The following is a 14,422-nucleotide window of genomic DNA, read 5'->3' on the forward strand; positions in this document are numbered from 1 at the left end:
AAATGTCCCACATTAGGCTAATTCACCCTACTGTAAAGGACAGAGGGTGTCCTTAGCTGTGCAGATTGTACAGCCCCCTGAGGCAAATTTGTGATTTGTTATATTGGGCTATCAGACTTGAAATGCTGTGGGGGAAAAAAATACAGATTGGTAATAGTAGCCCTTTAATAGGAGCCTGGGAGGCATCAAACAATCCTTAACAAATCAGGTGTTAATTTGCCCAACATCCCTGGTGGCCTATGTCTGCCACCTAGCGGCCCCTAAACCAATCAGCCCAGTTTGGAGCCTTGCACAGGTGCATTAGGACATGTGGGGGGTACAATTTCCATGCTGAACCTTGGCTGTCATGTGGCTAGCTGACAAGATAATTCACATCCAATTGACTTCCGGCCGGCTATATTGAGGATAAGAGGATGAAAAAAAATACAATGACATCTACTGGCTATGACAAGTGGTCGCTTGAACATCCTCAATCTAGCAGTCATAATCATAAACAGATGGATGGCAGCTGCTGGTTGCATCCAGGTGGCTACTTGTCGCTGCCACTGTCCTCTCTCACTAGTGATGTGTTGCTCGAGAACGAGCTGGCTCTTTAGGCCGGCTCTTATAAGTGAACGATGGGAGTTTTTTTTTTTTCTTTACTTAATTCAAGGCAGAATGATAGGACGATCTTCTCCACGCCACGGGCACTCCATGCACTGACTGTGACTGAATGTTGTGTTAATGATGTCCATGCAACCAATCAGGTGATGACAGACAAGGATAATACCATCAAGCAGGGAGGGGCGGGGGTGCGCGGCGCGCTGACGGTCTACAGGTACAGAGCAGGAGGGAGAGGAGGAGAGAAAGAGAGAGAGGAGTGCGGTGCGCAAATAGCAGACAAGATGAGTGACAGTCGGAAACGAAGCAGCTTGTAAAATTATGGTATTCAGGAAATGATAGGGTTTAGTATAATTATATTGAATAATTTAAGTGATATAGATAGATAGATAGATAGATAGATAGTAACTTCATTAATCCTGAGGGAAATTCAAGTTTCCAGCATCACAGTTCCATAGTGCAAAACGTGTTAGTAAAAAAGCAGTTAAAAAGTTAGTAGTGCAAAGTACAAAAAAAATATACCAGATATAAAAATACAAGGAGATGAAGAAAATTGTTAAAACTGAATATAGTGCAGTGTAACAGCTGTGATACACGACTATTAAAAAAAGTTAAAATAGTGCAGAAGAGACTGTTAAAAATGAGTATAGTGGATTATTATCTGTCCTGCAGACCGTAATCCTAACCCTTACCCTAACCCTATATTTGCAAACATACTAATAAAAAATCAAAACAGCGCTAAATTTGGCTGAATTATAAAAAGGTGATAAAAAAACGAACCGTTTAGGAGCCGAAAGAGCCGACTCTTTTTCTTAGTGAGCTGAGCCAAATGATCCGACTCACTAAAAAGAGCCTGAATTCCCATCACTACCTCTCACTCTCCTCCACAACACGTGTTATAGCACCCCAAACCACGCCCTCTTTTGGCGCTTAGAACCAATCAGAACGCGGTATAGTGAAGGGCCGAATCCCCTCAGCGAATCAGAGTGCTGCTTGGTGCTGGGAGACACTTGTATTCACATTAAGGCCCTTGCTGTCAACAGGGAGGAAAGGTATGATGGTGTCTACGAAATGAAAGTTTTGACTCCGTTTTGCCTTTAAAACAGACTATTAACTGAAGCTTATTGTAATGAATATTCAGTAGTTTGTTGACATTAGTCAGCTTGTAGCTCCATGTGTGTTTTTGTGTATTTAAAGGAGACTTTTAAAGGAGTTTTTGTGGGTTTTGTGGTGGTTTATGTGTGTGTCTATGAGAGGTTCAGGTTCAGGTTGGGGTGGTCTGGCTGGGTCGTATTTTAGCTGACACCTAGATGAATAGAAACCACCAGACAGCCTGTGTGAATAGCTGTATTGTGGTGGCTGCTGGCTGCTGGTGTGTGTGTGAGGTCTCTTGGTTAATCTGTGTTTTATACTCAGTCAGTCAGTCAGGGTTTTCATCATAGCTGTGTTCAGGCTGACACGGTGTGTTGCCGTGCTGAGGAGTAAACTACCGGTGACAGCAGCGACCTGTCCTGTTGTTTATGGTCTTCATCAGCTCCGCAGTGCCAAACTCTCATCATCATCATCATCATCATCTGTGCCGAAGATGACGAACAAGACCACCAAGTCCAGGAAGACAGCAGCGGCTGAGTCCTCTTCAGGTCCGGTCCAAGGTGGTGCAGCCTCAGCAGAAGATGCAGAGCCGGTGTCCAGGAGGGAGTGCCTGGTTGCTGCTGCTGCTGCTGCTGCAGGAGGACCAGGAGGAGGAGAGGACAATGTTGGAGACAGCGAGATCATCAAGTCCCCCAGTGACCCCAAACAGTACAGGTAAAGGAAGTTAAATCCATGCTCCAAGCTTCAGGACATTTTTTTTTATTTATTTGCACATATATAAAACTGCACAAAATCCAGTCAATGAAAAAAAAAAAAAAAGAAATGTGTCAGGAGAGGTCAAGAAGCCACAGGCTTATACAAAGGTCCTCCCCCCAACCCCAGGAGGAAAGAAAAACAATAACAAAAAAGGAAGAAAGATCTAAACTAACAAATACAACACAAGTTAAAGGGACTGTTTGTAGGAATCCGAAATGCTTGTTAACAGCGACACCTGTGGCCGTTAAGTCAAAGTCTGAACAGCGTAGCCACACGCGAGCGCGTCATATGCGAGCGCGTCATATGCGAGCGTGCATATGAGCAATTAGATGTAAAGATGCTTAACGATGATGGTAAAGAATAAGGCAAGAACATATATTTATATATAAACACACATATCTACTCACTGTAGCCCTGCTACATGATTTATCTTTTGCACTTCAGTCTCTGTTATTAATATGATTCTTTCGTGCAATGATACACATGTGAGGATACTATTTTTCCCATATTCATGAAAGTGCTGAGAAAATGACCCAGATCCACTAACCCAGATCCCAAAATGATACCGCGCCTCTCTCTTCCAGCTGGATCAGTACAGCATTATTGTAGTTTGATGGGACGATTTCATGCTATGAGCACACGCCAGTGCCTCAGGCCTCTGTGGGGCATACACAGCGAAATGTGCTGTGAAAAAAGCAGAGAAGAAGATAGTCTCAAAAGGCTATGAGTCTGCAAAGAGGCATTTGATTTAACAGCTGGTTAAGGATAAGACAAAACAATGAATGCTGTAAAACTCAATGAAACAACACTTTTTCCCTCAAAGCTCTCTGTGCTCTTTCACCTTTTGACTTTTACTCCCTCCAGATACATTGTGCTGGACAACGGGCTGCGAGCTCTGCTCATCTCAGACTACAGCAGTCTGGCAGCGTCCGAAGACGAGGATGGAGAAGACGAGGGCGAAGAGGAAGAAGAGGACGATGAATCTGGAGATGAGGACGAGGAGGAGGACGATGACGATGAGATGGGCAGTGATGATGAAGATGATGATAACGAGGGGAAAAAGAAAAGAAATTCAGAGAAACAGGTACCCCTGGGGAGCTTAATAGAGAGCTCCATTAGTTGTTTTTTTAGCAGACTAGATGACAAAATTGCAACCAAGTTTGTGTTGAAATGAGATATGTAGATTTATGCAAAAGGATTGTCAGCACAAACTGTAATTTATTTATACTAATGTTAAATGCAGACACATTTTCACAGGACTCAGGCTACTTAAAGGATATATTTTTCTCATTGCCAACAAATAACATTAAAAGAACAAAACTAATTTCTTAGTTTGTGTCTCAATACTTCCCTGCCCTGTCTGCTGCCCTCGGCTCCGTTCCCAGTCGTTCCAAGACGTAAATCTTTAAAAACCAATATATAATTTCATTGTTAAACAAGGTAAATAATTCTCTGAAAAAGGCCGTGCACTGCAGTTTTTACCAAACATTACTTATACTGGAGTAAATATTGCATTTATTAGGGACTGTTTGCAGCTACAGATGGTGTGAGTGTTTAGGCCTGTCACGATAACTAATTTTGTTGACAATATAATGATGATTTAATAACATAATAATAATGCAAGTATACACTTTAAAAGAGCAATGAACTTTTAGTTTTTAAGAATATGCAGACATTGGAATTGGTATGTGAAAAAAATATAAAAAACATAAATAAATAAAACATAAATAAAATAAAACTACACAACCAAAACAACAACAATAAATAATAATAATAATAATAATAATAGAAATGGACTGTCTGGCTCTGTTAACACAATTTGCACTTGAATAAATATTAGACGTTTGGCACAGGGGTATAGAGAGTCATTCATTCCTAAACAGGCAGTATCCTGCCAATCAGTTTCTCAGTGGTTTGGACCTTTGTCAACAAAATGTGCAAAGTAACAACTTATTAGCTATAAATTAGATATAAGTAACAACAACAACAACATTCTTCTCTCATTCTACTTAAACCTGAAATGATTCCACACCGGAGCTGTGGACGATATGTCCATGAAGTAAAAATGATCAAGGTCATGTCCATCTATTGTACGATAAATCAATATAGTAATTATTGTGACAGGCCTCTGAGTATTCACAGCAGCAGGGCAATGTATGTGGGAATGACTTAAGATAAACTACAGTGCCCCTGTTCATGGTTAAAAAGGAACATGTCACCCAGTGCAATAGTTTGCTCCATCCATGTGGTGTTAATAGTTTTTAATCAACAATATCAGACTCTAATATCGCCAGACTTATCCTTTAAGAGCATTGGCAGACTCAAACACGACGCCTGTGTGTGTGTGTGTTTCAGTCTGCAGCAGCGCTGTGTGTCGGAGTGGGCAGCTTCAGCGACCCCGGTGACCTCCCCGGCCTCGCTCACTTTCTGGAACACAGTGAGTAACCAACCAGAGAGAGAACCGGAGAGGGTCATGTCATTTCTTTGAAAAGGAAATTCTACAGTACTCTTACATTGTTTTCTATCACCTGTCAAGTCAAGTCACATATAGTTTATTTATATAGCCCAGAATCACAAATCATACATTTCCTCAGAGTCTGTACGACATACAGCACTCTATATCCTTAGACTCGTTGGATTTGGACAAGAACAAAACTCCACTTTAATGTGGGGAAGGAGAGAAACCTCAGGAACAGCAACCAGTGTTTAATGCATTCCAGGAGTTGTTTTGTTATTTTAAATTATTCAGTGTACCCTCTTTTCCTTAACCTGTTTTGTCTACTTCTACTTCAGTTAATAATTTCCCAAAATACCCTCCACCTAGCAAAAAAAAATGAAGCAACAAAGATGGTTAGGAACTTTAAGTTTTTATTCCGGTCCAAAAAAAAAGCAAACGTTTGCTCTCTTTTCTTGAAATGTCTTATGAATTACATTCCAGTCGACTGTCAGTGGAGGAATTTTTAAATCTGTCTCCTCTACCGATGTGACTGTTGAACATTGTTCCTAAGTGGTCTGTTTGAAAAGAATTGATCATTCATTCTTACAGACTGTCATCAAAACTGTCACCAAATGTTAAAAACGCCATCAAATTGTGTCGCGGCTCAGCGGGAAATATAATGCCACAACGTCTCTTTGGCCAGCTTTCCACAGAAATAAGAAGACCACAAACGCAACGCACATCAACCAAGTAGCTGTGGTGGATTTCTCCTATAAAACTTCTTTATTTTTTGATTTACAACTTTATCTCTTCTCTCCCCCCCCTACTACTGTTTTCCCGTTGTGTCCCAGTGGTGTTCATGGGCAGCGAGAAGTACCCCTCAGAAAATGGCTTTGATGCTTTCCTCAAGAAGCATGGTGGGAGCGACAACGCCTCCACCGACTGCGAGAGGACCATCTTCCAGTTTGACGTCCAGAGGAAAAGCTTCAAAGAGGCTCTTGACAGGTGAGGGAGGATCAGAGGGTTTTTTTTGTTTTCGGAGAAGTCGCTCTTAAGAAGTGGACTTCTTGTGATCCATCCAGTGATTTTCACATAAACACAAAACACAGGAATAAGGAAAGGAGAAAGTAAACTCCAAAAAACACACACAAGATATGTTTAAAACTTCTTACATACCAACTAGAAGATGATGGCTCTTTCAAAACTTTGTGGCAAGACTCTTCCGGGTTGTACATACAGAGAAAACACACTATCCTGTTTTTAACTTGTACTCTGTTGGACATCGACAAACCAGTTCAGGATTGAGATGCACCAATAAAACTTAAGAAATGTCCACCCTAGTGGTCTGAGCTGTTTTCATTTAATCATGTGTAAATCTCCACTTAGTAAACATGTTATAACTAAGCTAAGTTTGAACTTACAGACTGCTGGTACTACCAGCATTGCACTGGATTCTGTGACAGGAATTTTAGCTTTATTATCACTGCAAATGTTTTGGTTTTTTATCACACTTTATTGAATGCTTTATTTTGACTGTTATCCAGTATAGTGCTCCCATTTGATAGCTGTGATTTCACTGTGACAACATATGTGACCCTGTCTAAATACTACGGGGGAAGCATCTTTTAACTGTGGCAAAACAGCTGAAATCCATGTGTCAGAATCTGATGAGTCACAGGACATGATGTAACGCAGACTCCTGATGTGAACGAACAGACTCGGACAAACATTACAGGCTCAATCAGCCGCCCGCCGCCCTGCTGTTGTCTCGTCTGTATCGGTCTACATCTGATTGTCTCCGTCTGACCGGTGTCCTTTCTCTCTGGCCGGTATGTGGCCCCCTGATTGTAGCCTTTCTGTCCCTTCACCCTCTTAGGTGGGCTCAGTTCTTCATCTGCCCCCTGATGATCCGAGACGCCATCGATAGGGAGGTGGAGGCCGTTGACAGCGGTGAGTCTCGGCGCATCTCTCCTACTCCGCGCTGAGAAGTTAAATTTCAGCTGTTCTTGGAGTTAAACTTTTATTGCTGCTCTTTTGCACATTACCGTTTTCCTCTTGTCGTCTCTAGTTTTTATACGTCTCCTTCTGTCTGTCAGAGTACCAGCTGGCGAAGCCGTCGGACTCCCACAGGAAGGAGATGCTGTTTGGCAGTTTGGCCAAACCTGGACACCCTATGGGCAAGTTCTGCTGGGGTGAGTTGGTAAACACAACCGCTGGGACGCATAATACACACAGGGCCTCCTTGGGGTATGTTCAGCAATAACAAACAGGAGTGCTGAGACAGACGCCAAGTTTTTCCTTTCTTGCTGATATCCCTGCATTTGTAAAAGGTATTTTTTTTTTTTACAGTTGTTTTATAGTTCTGCTGAATTGATTGCTTACTTGTGACAACACCAGGGAATGCCCAGACGCTGAAGCACGAGCCAAAGGAGAAGAAGATCAATGTCTATAAGCGACTGCGCGCCTTCTGGAAGAAACACTACTCTGCCCACTACATGACTCTGGCTGTGCAGTCAAAAGGTCAGCAAAATCTATTATACATCAAGAACTAGCCTTATTAGTACATTGACTGAACTGTTTTTCAATAATTTCATACAACAAATGAATTAATTGAAAAAGCAATCTGTACATTAACGGACAATTAAAAACATAATTAGTCGCGGCTCTAATAAGGATTCATCCACGTTCAGCCGACTGTGGTTTAATCATTTCTGAATCAACTCAAATTGAAATATTTCTCAAAACAAAGTCAGATACAGAATATCTAACATGTGTTTTCAGGGTTTCACGGAAAATGTCACGCGACTAATTAACTGCTGAATGCAAGTAAAATAATGACTAGTGTTGACATTTGTGCTGAGAAAAAAATCATACTCATAATAAAACGGCTGAATTATTTGCTTTCTGTATTCCTGCTGAAACCTCCAGTGCTATTTAAAATCTGCCTTCACCTAAATCAGCTACTGTAAAGTGATGCAAAGGTGTCATGGTGATTTCTGGAAAATGATGCAGCATTTAAAGTTTCTGTGAGGAACTTTTAACTGGTTATGAAACAGTCTCAATTTAATACCAATGCCTCTATATGACCTACATAAGCGAACAAGACCATCAGCGAGACTAGTGGATATTTCTAAACAATTATTCTCAATGCCTGTCAAAGGGGTCCGATTCCCCGAGAAATCAGACGAAGCGATTTACGTCACGAGAAACTCCCTTCAGCTCAGACTCCACTAGCGGGGCCTCTGGCTGCAGATCGACCCAGATCCGGCTTTTGCTGCCACCTCCTTTGACCTGCAGTCGGAGCTCTGGCAGCTTTGCCTCGGGGCTCCGCTGTTCCCTGCTGGGACCCATCACAGACATTACGTTGCTGAGGGCACAGGCCTTACTGCTGGGCCCACTGGAGGGAAGGGAGGTATTGGGGAACCAGAACCAGGACTGTGCAAGGCAGACTGTCAGACCCTGCTGCAGTAAAATGAGAGGTTTTCTAAAGGGACACTGGTGCTCAGAAACACTACCGTTCTTGTCCACATGGACCGACAGAATCAACACGAAATGAAAGTTCCTCGTAGTAGTGTTAACTACTAATAAGGAAATATGAAAACCGATAAAGTTGAAATTCGTTTTCCGAGATGAAAAGCCACTTTAAAACAGCATTTATTGATTTTGGTTACTTTCAGGTAGTGCATCGAGCTGTAAACACACACATTATTATCACATTATAAAGTTGGTATAGCGAAGTTTCTGGCAAACGGTTGCTTATTTAGACATCTAGTGGATATGGGACAACATTCATTTGGCGTCTTATTTGTGTGCACGTTATGAATGGAAGTCCAATACTCATTCTACTTCTAACTCTATTTTGGTCTCCACCAACTCCTGAGGAAAATATCAGGCTCTTTAGCTGCTAAATGCTCCACCGTGTTCACAACCTAGCCACTAAGTGGGGCTATAAGTTTACAGTGGGTTTATGAGAGCTTTTTTTCTGACGTAACCACGGCTGGAAACAATCCTGACGATAACGGTGAGAGTGAACCAAACCAGTGAAGTTGCGGTCACTAGAAAAAGTGATTTATAGCAGCTTTAAGTTATTCTTTTTAAGGTTTAAGTCCTGGTTGGTCCATCTGAATGACACGAGTATCTATTTCTGGAGGCAGAAAAACTCTCCTTGATCAGCTTCTGTCAGAATTGCTGAAGAAGAGCAACGTCTGTATCCATTTACAGCACAGCCAAACAGACTGGGCTGAAAAGATTCAGTGTCACATTGTTTTATTAAAGAATAAAGTCAATAATTGGCCTTTTTTCCATCATGCTGTGAGCATTCAATCACAATCTGATCTCATGCTGCGTGCAGGGCGGGAGTGTTTTTCCTCAAGCACTGAATGCTTGCACAAAGAGGAGTGACGGAATCCAACTTCATATTTATGCTATTGATACTGTTAGTATAGATACCCCTACTGTGGGAGGGTGCTTAGTAAACAGGGAGGCTTTTATCAATGAGAAAAACATGCATGCTTATTTTTCTATGAAGCCCTTGTGTGTTATTTTGAATCCCACACAGTAAAGAGGGACTCTACTCTGCTGGTTACAGTGAAACAATGACATATATATATATATATATATATATATATATATATATATACACTATATATTGCATAAGCTATACACGACATGGTTGGTACCAATGGATTCCTTAGGTTTATGCGTTAAAGAAATTAGTGGCGTTAAAACAAATTTGCGTTATCGCGTTAACTTCGACAGCCCTGGCTTTTTTATATATATATATATATATATATATATATATATACTGTATAACACAGTTCATTTTTTTTATGATATTTTACTACTTTCTTCACTACTAATATGAAAACAACAGTTAAACAGGTGTATATCATCAAGTATTATTTGGTTAGAAACACAGAAAGTGGTGACTTTTCAATTATATGTTTTAATTATACATGTGATTATTCTGGCTGAAAACTCATAATTCTGGGTTTGGGAGTTTGAGGCGTTGAATACACATTTAAAAAGGCCCAATCCATAAACGGTTTTGCTTAAATTGTTTTATTATTATAGATACAGATACAGCTATAATCACATGTACAATTGTGGTCAACATGTAATTGACATATAATTAACTTTTCATTTTTTTATAAACAATATTCATTATTTTAATGTCACATGTATAATTGTGGTCAACATGTAATTGACATATAATTAACTTTTCAATTATATGTTGACCACAATTATACATGTGATCATAGCTGTATCTGTATCTATAATAATAAAACAATTTAAGCAAAAAAAACGTTTATGGATTGGGCCTTTTTAAATGTGTAGTCAGCGACTCAAACTCCCAAACCCAGAATGATGAGTTTTTCATCCAGAATTATTGAGACGCACTTGAACTCCAATTTCTCCTCCTTCACTCGGTGTGTCCTTTAGAGAAGCTGGACACTCTGGAGAAGTGGGTGAGAGAGATCTTCAGCAAGGTGCCTAACAAGTGAGTATTGGAGAAGAGGCTCTCAGTCACCGTGATGAGGTGCTGCTGTGATATAGATTGAGTCTGAATATCCTTTGAGACTTTGCTCAAATGTAAATGTCAAGCCTTCCTCCGTCTCTCTTTACCTCGCTTCACCTCGTCTTTTTTTTTTTTTTTTTTTTTCAACATCATACACCTGAAAGGGATAATTTCTCCCTGAAGCTGAACTGAATTAGTGTTTTCTTACAGAACTCCACTCTGCTTTATGAGTCACTGCGGCCGGTTTTTCTTTTAGAGAATCAACATGCATATCGCTGTGAAACCACATAACCTCCAGTTTTTCATGCTTTTTCATTCAATTTCAATTAAAGGACTGTGTATGGGTTGATGAAATGTTCTCTCATCTATGAGCTTAAAGAATATTGCAAACCTTAAAGGGTAGCTTTGGTGTTTTTCATCCATGTTTTTGTGTCGAAGTGACTAACGGGGACAACACTTTTTGAAATTGGAAGGAAAACGCTGCAGCCGCCAGCCGCTAAACAAGCTGTAATGTAATCGCCCGGGGCAACCTGGCACCATCAGTCCACTAAACGTCCACTAAACGTCCACTAAAAGTGCTTGTTTTTGACTCCGATTGTTATTATAAGTGTCTGGCAACATTATGGAAAGGAGCCTACAGAGAAATAAAACGTATTTCTTACCTTTCGCTTGATCCGGTCTGTTTGTTATTGTGCGTCTCGCTCTCCCGTCACAGCCACATTTTCAAAACCATCTAAATATTCAGCCATGACATTGAAAATCTTTTAGATAACACTATGCCACGCTTTCTGTACTCCAACACAACAAACTCTGACAACACCGGCACTCCTCTCTCCATTCTCACTTACGTTCGCACCATTGTCTTGCGGCAACAAGTCACATGACATAACAACAAACAGGAAGAGAAAGGTAGGAAAAAGTTTTATTTCTCTGTAGGATTCTTTCCATAATGTTGTCAGACTCTTATAATAACAATCTGAGCCTGTCCGTGGCAAAAACAAGCACTTTTAGTGGACGTAAACTGACAGTGCCAGGTTGCCCCAAATGATTACATCACAGCCTGTTTAGCGGCTGGCGGCTGCAGCGGTCTCCCTCAATACTGGAGCAATTTCAGAAATTGTTGTCCCTATTAGTCAGTTAGACACAAAAACATGGGAAAATAGGGTTGAAAAATACTGAAGTTGCCTTTTAACTCCTTTACATTCCTTTTCATCTCACTGAAAACATATAAAAAGTTAACATTTTGGAGTTAGGCAGAAACAAGGTGCTATTTTCGTGAGATGTAAGTGATAATTGGAGACAATTATCTTTAAACTTCAATAATTTTTTTCAATTATCTCTTGTTGAAAATAGTCAATGTAATTACATTAGAACAAATGTTTTTTCTGTTGTTAAAAAACATACGCAATTCGATTTTTACAATTATGATGGGTATGGTAAGGCATGTATGTTTAGTGACATATTGGCATTGTTTAATTGATGCAGCATCATCACTCTTGTTTCTCATCATTCTGTTTTTTTCGTCTGCAGTGATCTGTCTAAGCCCGATTTCTCTGACATGCTGGATCCTTTTGACACACCGGCCTTCAACCAGCTCTACAGAGGTACTGATCAGTCTCTCAACCTAACCTCTAAATGAATCTGAGGGGGTCAGGAGATTGTTTAAAACAGTGGTTCCCAACCTATTTCCTTGTAGCCCCTTAAAGTGAGTCAGTTAAATGAATTAGTCTTTTTTTTAATAAACCAGCTATCTTTAATGAACATAACTTGTCAGTGTGTGAGCAGGCAGGTTTTTGACCGCAGTGAAAATGTTGTTTTTGAAAGGCTAAACGCCAACAAATATCCATTGAAGCAGAATATTTTGTTAGATAAAAACAATTGTATTGACTACATCTAGCTTTTTTCAATACATTTTGACTTTTGGACTTTACAATAATTATGATTTTAGTTATACATTTGCAAATCTAATTTTGAAAACCTCAGAGCAGACAAATCTTCTCCCACCCTCCGTGATCTTTGGCGCCCAGACCCCACGTTGGGAACCTCTGGTTTAAAGGATAGTAAAACAGAAAGATATATTTCTTTTATATTTTTTTGCATTGCAGAAATAGGTTTATTTTTTCAGATTTTGTTCTAATCTTTGCTTTTTTCTTTACATTACTTTAGATTTGTACCTCTTCATGTGTTTAAATAGAGCAGTCTGAGATGGAAAAATAAATGTTTTGGTTGAACTACTTACAATTTGTTAACATATGCAAACTAATGAGATGTTTCAGAGTCTCATAGCTGCTTTGTATTAATGCATCACGAGCCAAAAAGGTCAAGGAAATAGAAGCCAGCAGTGATAAGCGAAAGTTATCCTTCTATCATGGTGTTTCTCTAACTTTGTGTCTGTGTGTTTGCAGTTGTCCCTGTTAGGAAAGTTCATGCTTTGAATATCACCTGGGCCCTCCCCCCTCAGGAGAAATACTACAGGTGAGCTACATACAGTAAATATACAATATATGTGCACATAAATGCAGAATGAGGCAACCCACAGCAGACTGTACTTTCCCCAGACTTGGAATAAATTGCATCAAAAGTGTTTGTTTCTCCTTTTCCCTCATGTCCCCGTCTCCTTTCTCCAGAGTGCTGCCTCTTCATATAAACAGAATCAGACCAGCCAAAAGATACCATGTTTTGCCCTGATTGTAGAGGGATTGCATCAATGTTTTTTGTTTCTCCTTTTCATGTTCTTCCCTCCTCTTTTCAGAGTGAAGCCTCTCCACTACATCTCTTGGCTGATTGGCCATGAAGGCACAGGAAGCATCCTCTCAGTGCTCAGGAAGAAGTGAGTGTTATTGCCTCTGTCTGTTTGTTTTTCTGATTCAAGGGCGCTCCAAAAAAAAAACCCAATTAAAAGGTCTTCAATTTGCTGGGTATACATGAGCTTTTTCAAGCTCTGAGCGAAAGGCCCGAGTGTCGGAGCCCAATCTTCAAACTATACACTTTGCCAGCCCACTTGACGACGTGATTCATACATTCTCATCCCATCGTGGATGTGGCTACACGAGAGCATTTCAGCCTCTTGTTGCTAAGTGGCAAAGTGATGCGACAAACCCTCTGTGGTCCCACAATACCAAGAGACCATCCAATAGTCCCTTTACCATCAGCACCACTTGGAGCGTTTGATAGAATATTCCTATTTACTGTGTGTGCTGTTTTCAATTGTTGATAAATGACAACAGTGAAATTTGAGTGTGCTCGGTCTCAATTCCCAGTCGAAGCAAACTGCTGAGGCAGTAGAGTGCTTGTTTTTATTGAGTTCAGCCGAGAGGTTGGTTTGAAATTGGGCCATTGTTGTCCCCTGCAGTGAAATTGGGGATTGGTCTGTCTATGTGTGTGTCCGTCACACACACTGTTTTGGAGCTCAACTGATCAGATGCCTTAAAGTTTAAAAGACCAGACCAGCATTTTTTTTGCAGGTTTTAGTGCATTTATTATACAAGAGAATAAAACTGTATACTCTATACCACTGGTTTCAGCTCATTTCAGTGCAGTATGAAATCTATGAGATATAAAACTCGCTTGGTGCGATCCATCATAGCACTAGAACATGTCTCCATGCAGATAAAAGCAGACATGATGTGACGAATTACCCAGCTCTAGAAAGTTTCAAATCTCTGCAAGTTGTTTTTCATTTTTAAAGCTGCGGTGGGTAGAAATGGAGCAATTATGATTAAAAAAACATTATTTTTTGTTATAAAACTATCACTATATCCTGACAGTAGTGCATGAGAGGGGAAATCTGAAAAAAATCATGTGCCTCTGTGTCCTCCGGTGCTCCTAATGGCATCTGCAAGATTTCACAGACCGGAGGAAAACAACCAATCAGAACTGATCTGGAACTTTGCCGTCTCTGAGCAGCTGTCAATCACTCGCAAACTCCGATCACTTGGTCAGACTAGGCAGCGCTGATCAAATATGAATCAATATTCTGTTACTGTAATACCTATTTCTTGCGTAAAATGTTTTCAGAA

The 14,422-nt window shown here is 40.4% G+C and overlaps 1 protein-coding gene across 2 annotated transcripts in view; it reads left to right on the top strand.

The window, feature by feature from the left end:
* Positions 1-1,544: 1,544 nt before the first annotated feature.
* LOC119474383 (nardilysin-like) overlaps positions 1,545-14,422 on the top strand; it is a 29,098-nt gene continuing 16,220 nt past the window's right edge. The window contains exons 1-12 of one of the 2 annotated variants that reach the window (XM_037746395.1): positions 1,545-1,652; positions 2,135-2,406; positions 3,313-3,532; positions 4,804-4,885; positions 5,737-5,890; positions 6,762-6,835; positions 6,982-7,077; positions 7,283-7,405; positions 10,328-10,385; positions 11,934-12,007; positions 12,809-12,878; positions 13,156-13,233. In XM_037746395.1, the coding sequence (XP_037602323.1) occupies positions 2,186-2,406; positions 3,313-3,532; positions 4,804-4,885; positions 5,737-5,890; positions 6,762-6,835; positions 6,982-7,077; positions 7,283-7,405; positions 10,328-10,385; positions 11,934-12,007; positions 12,809-12,878; positions 13,156-13,233 (1,250 nt within the window). In that variant the 5' untranslated portion in view covers positions 1,545-1,652; positions 2,135-2,185. The other variant, XM_037746394.1, reaches the window with a different exon arrangement.

This window comes from Sebastes umbrosus, chromosome 16 (assembly GCF_015220745.1).
Source record: "Sebastes umbrosus isolate fSebUmb1 chromosome 16, fSebUmb1.pri, whole genome shotgun sequence".
NCBI lineage: Eukaryota > Metazoa > Chordata > Actinopteri > Perciformes > Sebastidae > Sebastes > Sebastes umbrosus.